This window comes from Agrilus planipennis, unplaced genomic scaffold (genome assembly GCF_000699045.2).
Source record: "Agrilus planipennis isolate EAB-ADULT unplaced genomic scaffold, Apla_2.0 scaffold26, whole genome shotgun sequence".
NCBI lineage: Eukaryota > Metazoa > Arthropoda > Insecta > Coleoptera > Buprestidae > Agrilus > Agrilus planipennis.
Window position 1 is genome coordinate 1,436,106 of NW_020439469.1, and position 21,091 is coordinate 1,457,196.

The following is a 21,091-nucleotide window of genomic DNA, read 5'->3' on the forward strand; positions in this document are numbered from 1 at the left end:
TCCGCGTCTGGCCGTTTCGACAGAATACAGATTATTTCGAATTATTTTATTCGTATTATTTTAATTATTTGATTAGCAATTGATTTTCGGAATATCCGACTTGAGCCATTTCCTTCATTCCTTCGTTCTGCTATAACGTTTAACATACCTCGGACGCATTTCTTTTTTTTGTAATTTTGATGTCATTTCGCACAGGAATAATCCGAAAAAGACATAGCACGTTAAATGTACATATATTTTGTATTTTTAAAATGATAATTAAATAAATAAAATAATCTGCCGCTCCAGCCGGTTACTGGAAATCGAAATAAACTCTAAGTCATGTGAAGTGGCGCCCTATGCAATAAAACTGCCAACAATAGACTGCCTTTAATCGTACTTAAGTGTAATTATAAGTTTATGGCACCATTCAAATGAAACACGTTTTATATTCCGTTATTTACCTGTGCCTACAAAGTTTAAAGTAATTTAAAGACTTTCAGAAGGGTGTTTTCAAACGAATTTCTCTAGTCTGTTTCACCGAAATATGGGATATGCGCAGGTAGTACAACATTTTTGTTGATTTTCAGTTATAGATAAGGTAAGCTCAATAAGGGTTATTGTCCCTCAACATTGTTACTAAATAAAATTTTGGCCGTCGTGTGGATTTTAGCCTTTCGACCAGATTAGCCTATAAATCTTCTGGAACTTCTATTGCTTCATCAGCCACTTTTGATGGTGCGGAGTTTAGAAACACTACGGAAACAATTTGTCTGTATTTTCCAATGGTTTTTTGGTAATCAACTCGAGGCTGGATACGTATGGAGTATGGTATTTTCCTACGCCATTTCTGTTTTGAGATGCGCCATGTGTAGTACCTATTTGACGATTCTCCAATCGTTTCTCGCTGGACAGCTAATATATAAATTAGCGGCAACTTGGGTAAAAGTACCATCATTATCAACATCATCATCGTAAGGTCGTCAGTCCTAAGGCCGGTTGGGCACGCATCTCCACTCCTTCCTATCCTGAGTTAATCCTTCACTATTTCTGAACAGTAATCTTATCTAGGGCTACCTCTCTTCTTAACTTCCGGTTCTGCCTCTAGGTGTCCTAATAGCCTATCTCGCCTATTTCTTATTGACTTTCATAGAGTCCTCTGTTCTCCTATTCTTTCTAATTTCTCTTCACTTCTAACCTTCTCTATCCACGGTATCCTCGTCATTCGCCTGTAACACCACATTTCGAACGCTTCTAACCTTTTCTTTTCCGCCACGCCCACTGTCCATGTTTCGCGTCCGTATAACGCCATGCTCCAAACATACACCTCTAACAACCATTTTCGGATTTCTAAATTAACCTTTTACAAGCATAGAAGTGACTTCTTTTTATTGAAGGCGACTCGACCCTGCACTATCCTCTGCTGTATATCCCTACTACTCCTTCCGTCCTGAGTTATCTGACTTCCTAAATACCTAAAATCAGCCACTTCTTCTAATCTTTCGTATTCTATCTTTATATTCACTTTTCCTTCTATTTTCTTCCCTTGCACACCAGAATTTTTTCTTTTACTTTTATCTATTTTTGTACAATACTGTTTTGTCAATACCTCTTCCATTTTATTGAAAGCTGTATCTAACTCCTTGTTAGATGCTAATACTGCTATGTCATCTGCAAATCTAAGCATATTAATCGTTTGCCTCTCTATATCTATCCCTACAGATGTTGATAGCGTTGTCTATGTATAGATTAAAAAGCAGCGGTGACATTGTGCATCCTTGTCTGTCTCCCTACCTAAAATTTACTTCTCCATCATTCATCGAATAATTAACAACAAATTATAGCCCTTACAGTATTACTTATGTCGTTCCTATTTCGAGAAGCGCCATGTGTAGTGCCAGATTGATATGAGGTTATATTTTCCAGTATCCGCTGATTAGAGCGACAATTTTGTAGATTTGGTAATAAATTAGGAACAAATTTTAGACATGAGAAATGTAACTTTATCGTGGTGCTTGATATTAGTCTAATTACTATTGAATTAATTTCTATACTAACGATCAGATAATGTTTTGTTTTTTACCAACTACTCAAATGTGACATGTTGCTTCCAAAAATATGAAAAATAAATTAAACAGTTACACAGTAATTTAGAAGCTATAAGTACTTCTATATACTATTACTAATATTTTTGTTATTATTTCGTTAACTTCCCTATCAAATGGATTAGAGATGGGCCGGGTATCCCGTTTGGTTTCGGAACCCGGCGGATCCGTCACTTATTTAGGATTCGGCCGGGTATCGGATAATGACGCCGAGTTACGGGCAGTGCTGGGTAATTCTGGCAGATAAAAAAGAAGAAGGCAACACCAGCAGTAATAATTTAATAAGTATAACAAAAAGTTACGTAATGAAAATCTTAATCGTAATCTTTATTTATAGTGAAGTACGCAATAGACCTTTAAGAGTATTTTATTGGTAAAAATTCTTGCTAACAACCACCAAAGAGCGTGATGGGATTACAGTTCTGATTATCGAAGATGGAAATTCCGATTCATAATACATCCTTGCATAATTTGATCGTTCGCATTACAGGGAAACGTCCTAAACAACATATCAATAGATTTTCAATTAAAATTTTTCGCTTAGATAAATGACAACATCGTATTACCATCGAAGGTAGGCCATTTAGTTAGTTTCATTTTTTTATTAGATGTATTAAACGTCGGCTATTTCAAGAATATTCTGTCATCAGATCTCAGCTGCTCAAGATACGCTGCAAATATAAACCTACTTACTTTACAATCATCTGTACGTAGAACGTAGAACCCAAATTAATGTATAACTGATAAGTATTAATTAAGCAAATATTTGAGAATACTTAGTTTCCCTGACTTTTGACCATTTGCATCTTTTGTTGCCGTCCAGTTTACTTTATGAACTTCTGAGAAATAATTTGTGGCTTCAAAATAAAGGGAAAATCTTCAGTTGGATTATTTTAAGGATTTGGTCTTTTTTTTAGAAAGTGATCGTGGGCTGATCTAGTTGGTGATTAAGATTATATTGGGATAGGTCACATACGAATATAAAGATAGGAGACGAAAAGACGGAAGGAGTGGATGGATATAAAGCAGAGGATAGCTCAGGGTCAAGTCGCTTTCGATAAAAAGAAGTCACTTCTATGCTCGCGAACGGTTAATTTAGAAATTGGAAAAAAATTGTTAAAGGTATATGTTTGGAGCACAGCGCTGTACGGGTGCAAAACATGGACGCGGTGGAAAAGAAAATGTTCGAAGCGTTCAAAATGTGGTGTTAGAGGCGGATGATGAAGATATCGTAGATAGGGAAGGCTATAAATGAAGAGGTATTAGAAAGAATAGGAAAACGGAGGATTGTATGAAAGTCAATACGAAATAGACGAGATAGGTTAGTAGGACACCCTCTCAGGCATGAAGATCTAATCAGAGACATATTAGAGGCAGAAACAGGAGTTAAGATGAGTAGAGGTAGACCTAGATTAAGGATATGGGTTGTTCTAGTTTTAAGGAAATGCGAAGATTAGCTCAAAATAGGAAAGAGTGGAGGTGCGTGTCCAACCAGTCTTATTACTATAGTAAACTATTTGTTACTTCTATAAAAATTCTTGTCTTACATTTTCTTGTGAATAAGAGTACATTAGTAAAGCCAAACTGTCTCAATTACTTGTTGATTTTTATTAACAATAACCTCTTAGTTGATTTAGATTCGTTACGACGGTTTCAACTCTCGTTGAATTTCCGTCGTCTCAGAATTAGAGTTTCATTGATTTAGTGTTTAAACAAGTAACCGATTTTTTGAACGGGACTTCATGAAATTAGGGACGTTGGTGTGGGTGGTATTTAATGGTAAACGCACCAGAACGAGGACATGATCCACTAACAACCGTAGTGATGGTTTTGCCGGGTACCCGGTTATATTTAATAATTACCTATATTTCCGTGTCCACTATAAAGTGCCTAATAATGAAAGTAAGTCAAAACGTTACCCGAAATGGAAACTTAGCAGAAAGCAGAACCATTTGTAAATGTGACAAAATTTTTTTTTGTTCAAATAAAACATTGAATAACTTACTTGCGGTAGAAATAAAAGAAGCACTCACAAGAAGAGTTGCAACACAAACTATTGCACGCATTCTGGAAACTTGAGATACTCACTCGTAATGACTAAAAGAACTATTTTTTATGGCATGTTCTTGTGCTTGCTTTATTTATATCAATGACAAAAATCGGCCACTCAAATCGGTAATACGTGTAAAAGTATTTATTGGCTTTTAACCATTCAGTGTGTTCATTTGAAGTGGACAAACTCTTCATAAACTTTGTACAAGTTTCATGTTTAGTGTACTCTTCATATCAGTCTAATTATGTCACTGGGTTAATGCCAAACAACACGATACTACCTTGAACTTGCAGTTTGATTTCAAATTGTTACGCAAATTTCATTCATCTTCGATATTTATAATAAACTAACTTGTGGGTCTTACCCTAATGTCTTTATTGGGCAAACCAGAAGAAATTTTAAGAAAGGCCTGTTAGAGCATAAAAATAGTTATTTAAAGAACAAAACTGATTCAATCTTTGCTAATCGTGTTACATGAAGGACACTGCTTTAACGATAATTTCGAAATAGAACAAACAGAATAGCTCAAAACCCCAACGCCAAAACACGACACTGTAGTTGTCCGAAGCACTTTTCGGTAACAAAGTTACCTTCTTCAGGGACTGAAGTAAAACAATTTACTTCAGTCCCTGAAAAAGGGAAAAGAATCTTCATATAATTTCGAAAGTTTACATGTATGTAATAAAGATCAAAATTTAACCGTTTTGATGAATGTTGAAATAATAGATAAGTAGGATTATTTTATTGTGACCAGGTTGAAGATAATGATTCTCCTCTTTTTATTTTATCGAATTCCTCGCCTCAAATATTTGTAATCCCTATTTAGTAAATCACAGACTTATTACAGTCAGTAGTACATATTCAATTCGTCTAAGGAAGCCAATGTTGTGACGAAACGTATGTATGTATGTATAGGTACTGTAAATAGTTTCTGTAGATCGTTTAATTTGTTTAATATGTTACTTCAGGAGGGTATGAAGTATTTTATACCTAATACATATCTAAAATGACGGAGTTAGTGCTATTTAATTTACTTATAAAGTTATGGGAATGTAATAAACAATAGTAATAAAAATTAAAATGGTATATAAACATACTAATTAACAAATGTAGTTTAAAATTTTCAGTGAATTTACTTTGTATATGTAATAAATAATTTTTTTACTCAATTAAAACTTAAACTCATCATGGTCATAAGGTCGTCAGTCCTAAGACTGATTGGACACGCACCTCCATTCTTTCCTATTCTAAGATAATTTTCGCATTTCCCTAAAACTAGAACAACCCACATCGTTAACTATTTGCGAACAGTAATCTAATCTAGGTCTACCTCTACTCCTCTTAACTCCCGTTTCTGCCTCTAATATGTCTCGGACTAGACCTTCATGCCTGTCATAAGGTGTCCTACTAATCTAGTCCATATAGTCCTCTGTTCAGTTAAGAAGAGTAGAGGTAGATTAGAATACTGTTCACAAATAGTTAATGATGTGAGATGTTCTAATTTTAGGGAATAGCGAAGATTACCTCAGGATAGGAAGGAGGTGCGTGTCGAACCAGTCTTAGGACTAACGACCTTACGATGATGAATGTCCAAAGATGAAATACTAATTTTTTAATCCAACATCTTAAACAACGCTGAGAACGTTTTCTACATAGGTACAACATTGTAATAGATTAAGTCCAGTGCTCACGATCAGCGATAGAGAAGAGTCGTGCCTGGCGCATTCACCAAAATGTGTGTGTAACGTAAAACATGAACCGACTACAATTATTATTTATCATATGCAGTGATTATTTACAGATTCTAGGACTTTATTTATCACGCTTCACTCGGTAGGCTTAAGACAGATAATAGCACTGACTATTTTAATTTAGTTTCCATATATTTAGTTCTATTTTTATGCAGTAGTTGGCATTCGTACAATAAAACAAGAAGTACTGGAGAAATAGGAGAACAGAGGAAGAATAGAAGTCAGTACGAAATAGGCGAGGTAAGTTGGTAGGACACCTTTTCAGGCATGAAGGTCTATCAGAGACATATTAGAGGCAGAAACAGGAGTTAGGAGAGGTAGAGGTAGACCTAGATTAGATTACTGTTCGCAAATAGTTAAGGATGTGGGATGTTCTAGTTTTAGCGAAATGCGAAGATTAGCTGAGGATAGGAAAAAGTAGAAGTGCGTGTCCAACCAGCCTTAGGACTGACGACCTGATGATGGTGACTCATACCTCTATGAAAAATTTGATAATAGTAAATTGTTTCTATAACGTATCCCAAAAGATGTGAATGCAGTTAATTAGTGAAAACTGCGAAGACCGGAGGTTAAAATAATGATAAATAGGACATGTGGTATTATTATTCTTTCCAGTGGAGAATTAGTCGTGTAAACCTACTCCAAAACCGCCTTTTTATTTTAAATTTTTATGGCTTCTTACATGTATAGAATTCTTTGGTGTATCTGTTGAAACGTACATTAGTTATAATTCAATTTTTAGCCTATAAATAACCGGTATTTTTCGACTTTTTCGAAAAGGATTAAACAAATTCACAGTTTCCTTGTTACCTACATAAATAAACCCTTATGCGAATGACGAACCATGCGTAAGGTGAAATTCAATTTTAACTAACTCAACCTGACAGTAGAATATTGTTTTGTAACATCAATTTTACACAACACAGTTCTACAGGTTATTTAGCATTTTAAAACCAGGTTACCACACTAAATGCCTTATGGTATTCGTGTCATAACAATAGTAACAATGGCAAAAACGTTTATACAAAGCCGATCAAGTGCATATTACAACCTGTTTTATTCACGTTATAATAGTGGTATATTACGTTAGTTTTTATGTGTATGTAGTTGACTGGTGTTGGCCGATTAATATAAGATAGGAATGAATAGCGTTGAGTGGGCGCTGTCTTGCACTCACAGATGTGTATAGGTAATACGAGGGAAGGTCCATAAGTACGCGGAATGAAGGGAAAGGGGCAGAGTCAAAAAATCTCACTGTACACCTAGCAAATTAGAGATTCATTTTTAGTATATGAATAAAATTTTCAAGTCTATGACTTTATTCGTTTACGAGTTATCACCCTTCAAACAAGTCAATTCGGAAAAAATCGGAACAATGGAAAAATTGAACATGGCGCTGTTGTAAAGTTCCTGACAAAGTAAGGAAAGATTATAATGAGCGAAATGGAAGCCTTTTATAGTAATAAATGCCCTAGCAAAACTGTGATTTACAAGTGGCATGGGTAAATATGATCGAGTCGATTGAAAACCATTCCCGCCCTGGACGGTCAATTGAGGGCACCACGTCGAACATCACCGAAAAAGTCGAAAAAATATTAGAAGTTGCTCGTCTGAAAAGGAAACAGTTATCGGCATTAGTTGAAGTGTCAGATACCACAATTTTAAGAATTTTACACATTCATCTTGGCATGACTAATGTCAGTGGAAGATGGATACCAAGAATGCTTACGCCGCGTCAGAAGCAACAGCGAGTGGACGGATGTAAGCATTTTTTGGAACTATGTGGCAACGAACGTAGCCTGATTTTGGAGAAAATTGTTACCGGAGATAAATCCTTTTTTTATCACTCCAAACTTGAGTCCAAACAGGAATTGATGGAAAGGCACAACCCGTTGAGGGTGTCAGAATCGACTGGAAAGTTGATGGCTACACTTTTTTGGGATTGTGAAAGAATTTCGGTAATAGATTACAAAGACAAATGTACCACAATTACTGGAGACCACTACGCTTTAATACTAGAAAAGTTAAAGGCCGCTATCAAGGAAAACAGAAGAGAAAAATTGACGAAAGGTGTGCTGCTCCTGCAGGATAATGCGCCAGTTCACAACTGCAGAGTGGTGTTGACTGTTCTACACAAACGAAGATTCGAATCTCTAGTTCACCCACTTTACAGTCCACATTTGGCTCGCAGTAATTTTTATCTATTTCATAATTTGAAAAAGGAGGTCAGGGGGGCAAAATTTTCCAATGACAATGAAGCCAAAGAAGCTGCTTCAGTCCATTTTGGGGGCAAAGACAAAAAAGTTAATTTCGAGATCTAATAAGGGTCCATCCATAAATTACGTCACACGTTAAGTGGGAGGAAGGGAAGGGGTTGACGAAGTGTGACATTGTGTGACAAGGGGATGGGAGGGGTCCTAAATTTCGTGACGTCACATTTCAAAATTTTCAAAATCTACTTTGCAATATTAACACAAAAGTTAAAAGCATTTGCAACCCTATCTGAATAAACATAAGATTCAAATTGTTTTGTCAGCCACTCAATCTACTAGTGCCCATCGCGAAGATTCGTCCTCAAAGAATTGCTGCTAGACGTGCCAGAGAAATTATTTGTTTCAATGTTGACACAATAATGTTCCCGATATTAACAACCCAAACGAGAACGAAGTGGCTGCTATGCCAGTTATGAATAATTTAAAGGGGTGGCTTCAAAGTCCATAGGCTCAGGATGATTAAGTTTAAGTTTATAAGTAATCGTTTCTTTTGTTAATTTCTTGAAATGTTAATTTTATTAAATAATTTAAACAGAAATAAAACTAATTTCGGAACTGTTGTTGTAATTTCTAGATGTAAAGATTGAAAAATATGTGACGTCACACTAGGAAGGGGAGGGGGGTCTCACAAATGTGACCAGCTGTGACAAGGACGGGGGAGGGAAATTCGGGTGACGTAATTTATGGATGACCCCTAAATGTATTGATCTTATGGGGAGTTATATTGAAAAGGAAAAATGACTGTATTTATTTTACAACACTTCCATTCCACGAACTTTTGGACCTTCCCTCGTACGTGTGTCCCTTTCTGTTACGTAAGGAATTTAAATGGTAATTTAATTAAAAATTCAAATCAGGATGGGCGATTTCGTACAAAATTCCTACGCACGAGCTCAAAATCGATGGGCCTGTCCTAATACCCGAAACGGATTTTGTTATATTTCTATGTCTGCACCTGTTAGGATGCCATGCCGAATATCGCATGTCAATTATAAATGCCTACATCAATATCGTCTAATTAAGTAATAATTTACCTAATGGATGTATTTTATTTAGTAGTAATATGATAAAATGAATGCTAATACATTGTATAAATTTCTCATAGAAACTACCAGGTGTTAGTTTAGAACATAATATTATCTATGGCTTGGAGTTGAAAGGGCCAATGACACATCGACATAATGTCTTTTTCTTTCTTAAAACGTTTATATTTGTCCATTCAATAATCGATAAGAGTACTACATTTATTACTTATAATACTATGGCGCTTATTGCCGCACTCGCCCCTGTCAATTATGTATATTTTGTGTTCTGTACATTTTGTATTTTCATATCCATATCTAATTTTTTGTACATATTGTTTACGCCCTATAAACGTATATTTCATGTCTCAACACCCTGTAGACATCTTTATGTCCTAGGTTACTTTAAACCTATTTATTGTCACTTGCTAAAGTTATACACCGAACGGCATGACCATAAATGTAGCAGCGGGAAGTCATCCGAAGGCAAGTGGTTGTGCCCCTTTTTGTAGATATTTCTATTTAAGTTCTGTATGATTCGAAGAGTGTGATTTGACACCCCGACATGACAACCTCGAATTCTCTGTAGTCCAGTATAGTTTTCGTTAATAAAGTAATTATTTGTTAAGTTCACTCTGTCGACTTTTATTCCGACAATCATCAACGCAAAAACACATATGCATTTGTGTTTTCCGAATATGTTTGTCTTTTTGTGTATACTTTTATCTTCCGTATATAATTCTATCATGTATGTATATTTCTGGAATCTTCGCTTTCTAACTTTTACTTGTTTTCTACCCTTCTTCACACTTATTGAAAATATCTATTTACGTTTAAACTGTTTCTTTTATCTACCCTTCTCAATAGTGCTCTTTTCGTACTGTTCAGATTTCACCTTTCTTTTGAGTATTTTTTAACTTACAGCTTTGCCTTCAAACTCATCTACTCTATTTAAATTCTTTACAAAATCTATTGTGTACCCTCTCGCAGTTGGTATTATTCGAAACTTCACGTTCTCACCTAATTGCACAAAGTAACCCTTTCCCACATCCTGTCCACTTACACATTTTTACGACTATTACCTCAGTCACGATCATCTCCTGCATCCACTTTCCTGGTTTCCATCGAATAACACCAAAGTAGAATATTCCTTGGAAATTTCCCAACTCAGATTCCTACAACCTTTCCTAAACCGTTAGAAAAGCCAGAACCAGGCCAGAACGCGCAATCCGTTATCTCTCGCATATTCATTCGTAGCTATCAACTCATGCTTTTTTTTCTCCATTTCACCACATCGACATTTTGTATATACATTTCTTCTGTATCATACTGCGGTACATAATAAATAAAGACTGAACACTATACTCCTCTGATCTTTTATTGTGTCATGCAAAATTACGCATAAATTCAAACGACGAAAATACATCATCATCATCATCATAAGGTCGTCAGTCCTAAGACTGGTTGGACACTAACCTCTACTCTTTCCTATCCTGAGCTAATCTTCGCATTTCCCCAAAACTAGAAATACCCATATCCTTAACTATTTGCGAACAAGTATGTAATCTAGGTGTACCTCTACCTCCCCTAACTTCTTTTTCTGCATCTAATATGTCTCTGACAAGACCTTCATGCCTGAGAAGGTGTTCTATCGCCTATTTATTATTGACTTCCATAGAGTCCTCTGTTCTCTTTCTACTACCTCTTCATTTCTAACCTTCTCTTAGTACTGTATCCTCATCATTCGCCTGTAAAACCATATCTCGAACTCTTTTAACCTTTTCTTTTCCGTCTAACCCACTGTCCATGTTTACCGTACAAGGCCGTGCTCCAAACATACACCTTTAATAACCTTTTTCGAATTTCTTAGTTAACCGTTCGCGAGCATAGAAGTGACTTCATTCTACTACTACTACTTCTGTCCAGATTTATTTGACCTCCTAGATACCTAAAATCGGCCACTTGTTCTAATTTTTTGTCTCCTACCTTTATATTCGCTCTTTCCCTACTTTTTTCCATTGCATACCAGTGTTTTTGTTTTACTTTTATTTATGTTCATACAGTACTGTTTTGTCAACGCCGCTTCCGTTTTATTTAAAGCTATCTCTTATTCTTCCTTGCTAGATGCTAATACTGCTATATCATCTGCAGATCTAAGCATACTGATCTTTTGCCCTTGTATATCTATCCCTATAGTTGTACTGTCTTTAATGATGTTGATCGCGTCTTCGATGTATAGATTAAAAAGTAGGTGTCACAGTGTGCATCCCTGCCTGAATCCCTTCCTAATATTTACTTCTCTACCTTGCAGCCCCAATTCTATAACTGCCTGTTGCTCTTTATACAAACTAAGTATCACTCTTCTGTCTCTATAACACATCCCTACATTTTTAAGTATATTTAACATCTTGTCCCATTTAACATTGTCGAAAGCTTTTTCTAAATCTACAAATCTTATGTACGCACTCCTTCTTTTTTCTATCGTTCGTATCGACATTAAAATCGGAATATAATCTGACAAAATTACATTCTTTGAGGATCATATGATTACAGTAGAACAGAAAACACGAACGAATTTTGCCAATTATTATCACCCTTTTTAAGAATATGTACCTCAAAAGGAAAAAAATAAACGCACATAGGATCACTTCGTTGTCCGCATATCTATCTGTCTCTCTGTCACGCGTGAAGGTATCATGTTGAAGTTAATATCGGCCGTTTATAATGTTTTTTTTTTGTCAAAACCCATAGCGTACTTCCCCTTGACGTCGAAAACCGTAAATTTTTAGTTACATGACAAGAAATATCCTTTTAATTGTAATATTGTTTTGGGAACTGATTTTGGGGTCAAACTTAAAGCACACTCGGGAAAAGCGGGTAAAATGTTTTAGACTTAATTCTCGTGGCGTACGAACTATTTACATACCTAGAAGTTTGTACGGAACCCTCGACGCGCAACATAAAAATGAATCGTGTGTATTAGCGTTAAGGCAGGTAAAAAAATATTAAGCGGCAGAGAAATTTCTTTGGAATGTCAACTGCAAAAGCGTGAAATGTATATTCATTGATTTGGAAGTAAATTGGTTGAATTCCGACTACACGCGAAATTAGTAATAATAAACTTGTAAATCTCATGTCATTATTTTTGCTGTAACGCATAGATTTTGACCAATTTGTATTAGAAACTTGTTCCATCGAACCAATTAGCGAATAAGTGTAGGTAGTACCATGGTGGGTCCATCCGATGTACCAACTTTTTGATCAAAATTGTATAGAAAACGTGTGTTGCATACAATATTTGGTGCAGGACTATTCGACCTAGAATTTTTATTATCCTTCGCATGGCGCGTAGCTTATCCGCCGATTACGGATCGAAGCTGTTGAAATTAATTAATAACCGCTAAGAAAGACAATAAATTGCCATCTGCAAAGATTTTCTACTAATGAAATGAAAAAATTAGTCAAATCTTCACAAATTACAAATTACTGCCTTGCTGTGGTTCGTTATTAATCTCGCCTGTGAACGGCAGCTTCAGTTTGGTCGATATTCTGTTCGGACTTTGCTATCGCGTGTTCAGCGTTCTTTGTGTGATAGTTTCAACAAAGTGCAATTTCAGCCTTCTTGGTGACAATGAATCGCAAATCGAGGGTGCATTATGTCAGAATTGAATTCTAAATCATTTATGCGTTGTATTAGCAAATTCTGCATCACGTTAAAGATTTGTTGGAGCAATATTCTTGAAAATTAAAGTCGAATAAACCTTAAAGTGTAGCTAACGATTTTCATACCGGCATATATCTAATAATAAGAATATGTTGTTAACAATTTTCAGTTTTCCTAACAATCTATATAACTGTCTCATTCAGGCAATGACTTTTATTGCGTTTTGAAAAAAGAAGATTATGTTGTCACACCCTGTATTATAGGCTTGTATCAGGTTTGACAGAAAAATGGAGGGAACTTTATTTTTTTTTCTCAGAATCTTCATTTATTCATAGATACTTATTTTTCCCTGTTTAAAATACTGCCTTTTAAGTATAATAAACTGTAATCTTCAAAATACCTCTTCAATAGAATACACAACGTGTGGAATAAACCTTAAAGTGTAGCTAAGATTTTCATACCGGCGTATATGTAATAATAAGTGTATGTTTTTTTTAACTGCACAACCGAATATTTTAAAAGTTTTAATTTTCTGCCATAAAATGTTGTGTACTGAATGAACTTTGACTTGTTGGGTGATACGTTTCCGCTAGGATGATTGGATGTATTTCTAAGGGTAATGGGGAGATATTTTTTGATAGTCATTGTGCTGCATTTCCTTCAACTAGTGCTGTAGAATTTTCAGTATAAGCAGTCGATACCAAAAACGAAAAGGAAATTGTGTTCCTCTCGTTATGTTCTATTATTAATCACGTTTTTGCAGAAAGTGGACGTCGTTCGCACATGACGTTATCATCAGGAGTTTACTTGGAATGTTAAGCCAGTATGTGTGGTAAGCAAGGGGCAAATGCGTCTCGCGAGAATTCTCTCAAGCTGCTTATACATATGTGTGGGACAGCATCCATTACAAAGATCAACAATCGGTTTTTGTCGACTTCATAAAAATTTCATGAGTGACCTAAGTACAGACCTTATACACATGTACGAACGGCGTCCGCTGCTTTAGTTAGTATGTCTTTCGCTTTAGTTTTATCCAGGTATAGGTATATTTCATAACAAAATAAGTACTTGTAGAGATACAAACTATTTCTTCGACAAGTCGGTGTAGGTATTAGGTATATAAATCAAGACATTGAAATTTTAGAGGAATAACAGATCAAATAAAAGATTTTTGTCATATTGTTATCTTATACCAAAAATTTTCTATCAAGGTTCTTTATTTAGCNATACTTTTAGTATTTTTTCTCCACTAATTAAGTATTATAAGGAGAAGAAAGTAACTTGCAATATCTTTTTATCAGATATATGCTTTTTTTTTACTTCTTTCTAAACACATAGTTAATTCATTCTTTTCTGTTTCAGGTAAGCTTGCAGATCTTGAACAATTATGAATGTTTAGAAGTGCCTATGTAAGTACCGTCTAAATTTGTCGTTAATATTAATAATTGTTTCGCACCCTATAGGCTAAATTTGTGACATTGTACAGGGTAAGGTAACATAACTACCTTTGAAATATTCTAGTTGTAGGGGTAGTTGTGGGTCGGGAGTTGTCTCATGCGAGAGATGTGATTTTAAATCTGTCAGTTGCTATCATGCATATGAACAGTCGTCGAAGCCTACTTTTCAAACGGAGGTTCTATGATCACAACCATTCGCTCCAATGTAGCCCTGTTGGATCCTATCCCGAACCGGAAATCAATTGTTAGATGGAACACTACGTTCAAGCAAACCGAGAGTGTAACAAAACAAAGAACTGGAACCCCTCTTCGGTACCTATTGCAATTCCCATGGCGTTCTGCACGTAAACATGCATTTGCTCATGGATTTTTTCGTTCGTTTAGCGAAGCGACCTTCATTACCATCTCTACAAGTTAGCGATTGTGCAGGAACTCTCAGAAATGGACTTCAATTCTCGAAGGAACACATGTGAGGCACTTTTCGTAAATGTTCCTGAGGATGCAGTTGCTTTTTCAGTGATGAAGCTCATTTTCACTTGAGTGGAAGCATCAACAAGTAGAATATACGCTACTGGGCTGACTCTAATCCTCGAGAATTACATCAAAGGCTTTTACCTTTACCTGAAGTGATAGTGTAGTGTGCAATTTCTTGTTTGATTGTTGGTTCATGATTTTTTGAATGAATAAATAAGTTTCTTACACATTCGACAACCAAGAGCCTAAGCATCCAATATGGTTATGTATATCAACATATGTTAAAGGCATATGTACGGGGGAACATAAATGCTGCTTCATTGCCTCTGAGATGGAGCCATACGTGTAATAATTTATGAAATTGTAGTCAATTTTGAGTGGGTAGTCGTCACTTTTGTGTTCGTTCCTGAGAAAAAGAAAACAGAAAGTTCAGTAATCAGGCAGTCACTCGATCGATTGTTACTTGAATTTCTTTAATGAATGCTGCGATAAGAGGATGATGTCGGAGACAGAAATGATCAATCACAGGTCATGACAAGGTAATAGATTTCACGCATTTCACACTCCAAATCGGGCATACACTTAGTGACACGACGAGAGTATATTTGTCATGTCACATAGGAAAGAACGATCGGACAAGTCAAAGTGTTTAAATTTAAGTAGAAAGTGACGCGTATAACACACATTGACCTGGAAATAAACAAGCAATTTTGATAACTTAATATGCGGGATGAAGAGGTCACACCCAGATTTGTTTTTGTGGTTAAATTTGTTAGTCGAAACTAAGCGGTAATACCCTCTTTTTAAATTAAAAATTGTCTTATTTATTTTAAATTCTACATTTAATTCGTAATACTGAGAGAACCCACACGCAGGCCATGAGTTAGGAGATATATTAGAAAAGNCAGATATATGCTTTTTTTTTACTTCTTTCTAAACACATAGTTAATTCATTCTTTTCTGTTTCAGGTAAGCTTGCAGATCTTGAACAATTATGAATGTTTAGAAGTGCCTATGTAAGTACCGTCTAAATTTGTCGTTAATATTAATAATTGTTTCGCACCCTATAGGCTAAATTTGTGACATTGTACAGGGTAAGGTAACATAACTACCTTTGAAATATTCTAGTTGTAGGGGTAGTTGTGGGTCGGGAGTTGTCTCATGCGAGAGATGTGATTTTAAATCTGTCAGTTGCTATCATGCATATGAACAGTCGTCGAAGCCTACTTTTCAAACGGAGGTTCTATGATCACAATAATGTAGCCCTGTTGGGTCCTATCCCGAACCGGAAATCAATTGTTAGATGGAACACTACGTTCAAGCAAACCGAGAGTGTAACAAAACAAAGAACTGGAACCCCTCTTCGGTACCTATTGCAATTCCCATGGCGTTCTGCACGTAAACATGCATTTGCTCATGGATTTTTTCGTTCGTTTAGCGAAGCGACCTTCATTACCATCTCTACAAGTTAGCGATTGTGCAGGAACTCTCAGAAATGGACTTCAATTCTCGAAGGAACACATGTGAGGCACTTTTCGTAAATGTTCCTGAGGATGCCGTTGCTTTTTCAGTGATGAAGCTCATTTTCACTTGAGTGGAAGCATCAACAAGTAGAATATACGCTACTGGGCTGACTCTAATCCTCGAGAATTACATCAAAGGCTTTTACCTTTACCTGAAGTGATAGTGTAGTGTGCAATTTCTTGTTTGATTGTTGGTTCATGATTTTTTGAATGAATAAATAAGTTTCTTACACTTTCGACAACCAAGAGCCTAAGCATCCAATATGGTTATGTATATCAACATATGTTAAAGGCATATGTACGGGGGAACATAAATGCTGCTTCATTGCCTCTGAGATGGAGCCATACGTGTAATAATTTATGAAATTGTAGTCAATTTTGAGTGGGTAGTCGTCACTTTTGTGTTCGTTCCTGAGAAAAAGAAAACAGAAAGTTCAGTAATCAGGCAGTCACTCGATCGATTGTTACTTGAATTTCTTTAATGAATTGTGCGATAAGAGGATGATGTCGGAGACAGAAATGATCAATCACAGGTCATGACAAGGTAATAGATTTCACGCATTTCACACTCCAAATCGGGCATACACTTAGTGACACGACGAGAGTATATTTGTCATGTCACATAGGAAAGAACGATCGGACAAGTCAAAGTGTTTAAATTTAAGTAGAAAGTGACGCGTATAACACACATTGACCTGGAAATAAACAAGCAATTTTGATAACTTAATATGCGGGATGAAGAGGTCACACCCAGATTTGTTTTTGTGGTTAAATTTGTTAGTCGAAACTAAGCGGTAATACCCTCTTTTTAAATTAAAAATTGTCTTATTTATTTTAAATTCTACATTTAATTCGTAATACTGAGAGAACCCACACGCAGGCCATGAGTTAGGAGATATATTAGAAAAGAAAGATAGTGTGGAGATAAATGAAGTAGGTTAACCCATAGAGAGAAGAGTTCGATGTAGCATTAAAAGACATAAAGAATAATAAGGCACCAGGTATAGATGGGATACAGGCCGAAATTTTAAAACATGCAGGACAGAAGGTTAGAGATCGTATGTTTAAGCTAGTTAGTCACATTTACGAGGTGGGGAAAGTCCTGGAGGATTGTAAACGGTAGCAACTATACCTAAAAAGAGAGGCGCGGATAGGTGCGAGACCTTTGGAACAATTAGCTTAACTTCCCATGCGTCAAAAATTTTAACTAGAATTGTACAGAGGAGGATGGAAAAGAGGGCGGAAGAACTATTAGGGGAAGATCAGTTTGGGTTTAGAAGAAGTAGAACGTGGGAGGCCATTCTAGCTTTACGGGTAACAATAGAGAAACTGATAGAAAAAAGAAAGAGCGCATACATGGGATTTGTAGATTTAGAAAAAGCTTTTGATCATGTTAAACAGGACAACATGTTAAATATACTTCAAAATGTAGGGACGAGCTACAGATATAGATGAGTGATACTTAGTTTGCATAAAGTGCAACACGCACTTATAGAGCTGGAGCAGCAACGTAGAGAAGTAAATATCAGGAAGGTAGTCAGACAAGGATGCACACTGTCACCTCTACTTTTCAATCTATACATCGAAGGGGCGATCAACATCATTAAAAACAGTACAACTATAGGGATAGATATAGAGGGGCAAAAGTATGCTTAGATTTGCAGATGATATAGCAGTATTAGCATCTAGCAAGGATGAGTTAGAGATAGCTTTACATAAAATGGAAGCAGTATTGACAAGACAGTACTCAATGAAAATACATAAAAGTAAAACAAAAATACTGGTATGCAAGGGATGGAAAAGTAGGGAAAGAGCGAATATAAATATAGGAGACGAAAAATTAGAAGAAGTGACCGATTTTAGGTATCTAGGAAGTCAATAAGTCAGAACGGAAGGAGCAGTAAGGATTTAAAGCAAAGGATAGCTCAGGGTCGAGTCTTCAATAAAAAAGAAGTCACTTCTATGCTCGCTAACGGTTAATTTGGAAATTCGAAAAAGGTTGCTAAAGGCGTATGTTTGGAGCACGGCGCTGTACGGGTGCGAAACAAGGACAGTGGAGGCGGTGGAAAAGAAAAAGTTAGAAGCGTTCGAAATATGGTGTTACAGACGAATGATGGGGATGCCGCGGATAGAGAAGGTTAGAAATGAAGAGATNATGTGGCATGTTCTAGATTTAGGGAAATGCGAAGATTAACTCAGTATAGGAAGGAGTGGAGGTGCGTATCCAACCAGCCTTAAGACTGACGACCTTAGAATGTTGATGAGATCGTTTTTGTTTTCGCACATTTAAAATACCTGTTTAATAACTACCCACTGTGTGCTGTCAGATGTTACAACAATTATAGAATGTTTTTAAATAATTCCAATACCTTCCCATCTTTTAAAGACCCACTGTCTTCTGTCAGACGTTAAATCCAGTTCAAGCGTACAGTTATAGAATGTGTTTCATCAAATATGGAAGCTTCCCGTAGATTTTCTTGAAGTTCCTAACGAACACAAAACAGTAGTGCTGAATTTTGTAAGAATAGCATTCTGCAGAAATTGATGGTGGTTTACTAAAGAAATAATTTCAATAAAACAACAATTGTATTCTTTTATCGCAATTCGATATTCTATTAAAATACTTACTATTACGAAATAAAGAGGGTGTGTCGCTGTCAGTAAAAACTATTCATTTTGCATTTCATCCGTAGTTTCAAATTGTAAAACGAATGTTTCTTTTCAAACTATGTACGTGATAGTTGAACCATTCAGTGGATGTAACGCTTTTTTATCCTATTTAACTTGGAACTTCTATACACACGTTTCCTTCTTTAAACAGGATGATGAACCGTTTTTGGTTCACATACAGGAAATCGCGTTATTTTAGTATGTGTGTACTTTCGTATACATCGACGTATAGCCTTCGTACCTGCCTTGTTTGAATACTAAGATGATGTAAGTTTAATTATTCACGTTATAGTTGTTACGTATAACTTGCATGCACAAACTCGTTTTTAGTTTGCTCAGTTTAAGTTAGTGGTCAGTATTTTCGTGACATATTAGAGGCAGAAACAGGAGTTAGGAGGAGTAGAGGTAGACTTACGTTAGATTACTGTTCGTAAATATTTAAGGATGTGGGTTGCTCTAGTTTTAGGGAAATGCGAAGTTTAGTTCAGAATAGGAGAGAGTGGTGATGTGGGTCCAACCAGTCTTAGGACTGACGACCTTCTGATGATGATGATCAATATTGCCAAATGGTCTGTACCATCGCATTCTACTCACCGTTTTTTTTATATCTTCTATGCTCTTATGTAATTTTATGGGTTATTTCCGCTATTTAGCGTTTTCTAAACCTATTTAATTCAATTTACAAAAAGATCATCTGGCGCTGTTAGTTCCTAAATGCTGGCGCCCCTGAGGAATATTTGAATTTGCTTTCCCCTTAATTTTATTATTTATACCTCAAATTTTTCCTAACCTATTTTAACACGTCATAGATTGTTGGACATACAAAGAAAAAAAAAAGCTTTTGGGTGTTTCATTCCCACCAGCCAGTAATGCCGGACTATCTCGGAAGGTAAGGAGGAAGGCCCTCTTCAGCCTGCTTTCAGGAATCGTGGGAATGAGTGGATGGTGGTTCGGGTGAGAAAGATGAGACGGACGAAATGAAGACAGAAGAGAATGAAAGATTATCCGTGGAATATTACTGCCTCAGCATTTGCCTAAGTGATCCAAGGAAACCACAGAAAAACTTGGACCAAGGCAGACGGACCCGGAATCGAACCAGAGTCCTCCCAAATGCTAAGCAATGGTCTAGACCTCTAGGCCATGCCGCTCGGTACATACAAAGAACCCCGCTAGGTCCTTATGGAAAATGGCTTTCTGATAGACTCTTTGAATCTTTGGATTGTGGTAGTTCTTAACGTGTAGTGCAAAAATCTCAATGGCTCTAAATCGTAAAAGCTTATCTCTATGAGATATGGTCCCTTAAAGTTGCATTCTTCCGTACGAACTTCCTAGGTATAATGATACCCATTACACCTATTGAATAGGTTCAAGTATATATGCAAGTTTGCATATGCTGATGTATTACATCTATGTGTATTGCACATTGTCACGAGGTAAATTGTTACTTTAGGCCTTTTGTTAATTATATATTTTATCTGATTATAATATGTTTTATTATTTTGTAGTAACTAGGCGTGAGGTATAGAAATGATAAGAAAGGCGAAATTGGAAAAAATAATAACTTTATTATATAATATAGTAAAATAAATTTGAAATTCACAAAAATGCAAACTACAAATGATTTTAGAGTTAGTTGTTAAGTAATTTAGGTAGATAACATTACAAATGAAAATTGAACAAAAACGTTTATAGAAGGGATCTTCCTCTTAATGCAAATCAAAGCACCTTAAAAGTTAACAAGACTACTTACATTGATAGGAGCTTTACAATCGTTTTGACCAGGAGGTAGTGCCACCAACACTTACGCTGGTTGCACATTACACGTTTTCGCTCGCACGATTAAAAGTCGTACGAGTTTATATCGTGGTGTAGTTGCTTTCCCACTGTACGATTTTAAACGTAGGTATCACAGGATTTGTAACCGTATAAAAATATTATTCAGATACATACGCTCATTGTCACCATTTCTGAGGAAAGTATTGTACAGTGACTATGAATCGGGGGCAAATTATAGCTTGGTTATTGTATCGGCGTCGAAAAAGACAAAGGCGTGAGCGCCTTCATTGGGTGCATCCTATTAATCAGAAAGGTGAGGAAGTGGGGTTATTCTACACCTTGTT

The 21,091-nt window shown here is 36.0% G+C and overlaps 2 protein-coding genes across 6 annotated transcripts in view; one reads left to right on the forward strand and one right to left on the reverse strand.

Moving 5' to 3' along the window:
- The window catches only part of LOC112905863, a 6,851-nt gene extending 2,673 nt beyond the window's left edge, over positions 1-4,178 (reverse strand). The window contains exon 1 of the mRNA XM_025979114.1: positions 4,090-4,178. Coding sequence (XP_025834899.1) covers positions 4,090-4,150 — 61 coding nt within the window. The 5' untranslated portion in view covers positions 4,151-4,178. The remainder of the gene's footprint in view (positions 1-4,089) is intronic.
- The window catches only part of LOC108740021 (mitogen-activated protein kinase-binding protein 1), a 482,920-nt gene that overhangs the window by 342,860 nt on the left and 118,969 nt on the right, over positions 1-21,091 (forward strand). The window lies entirely within an intron of this gene.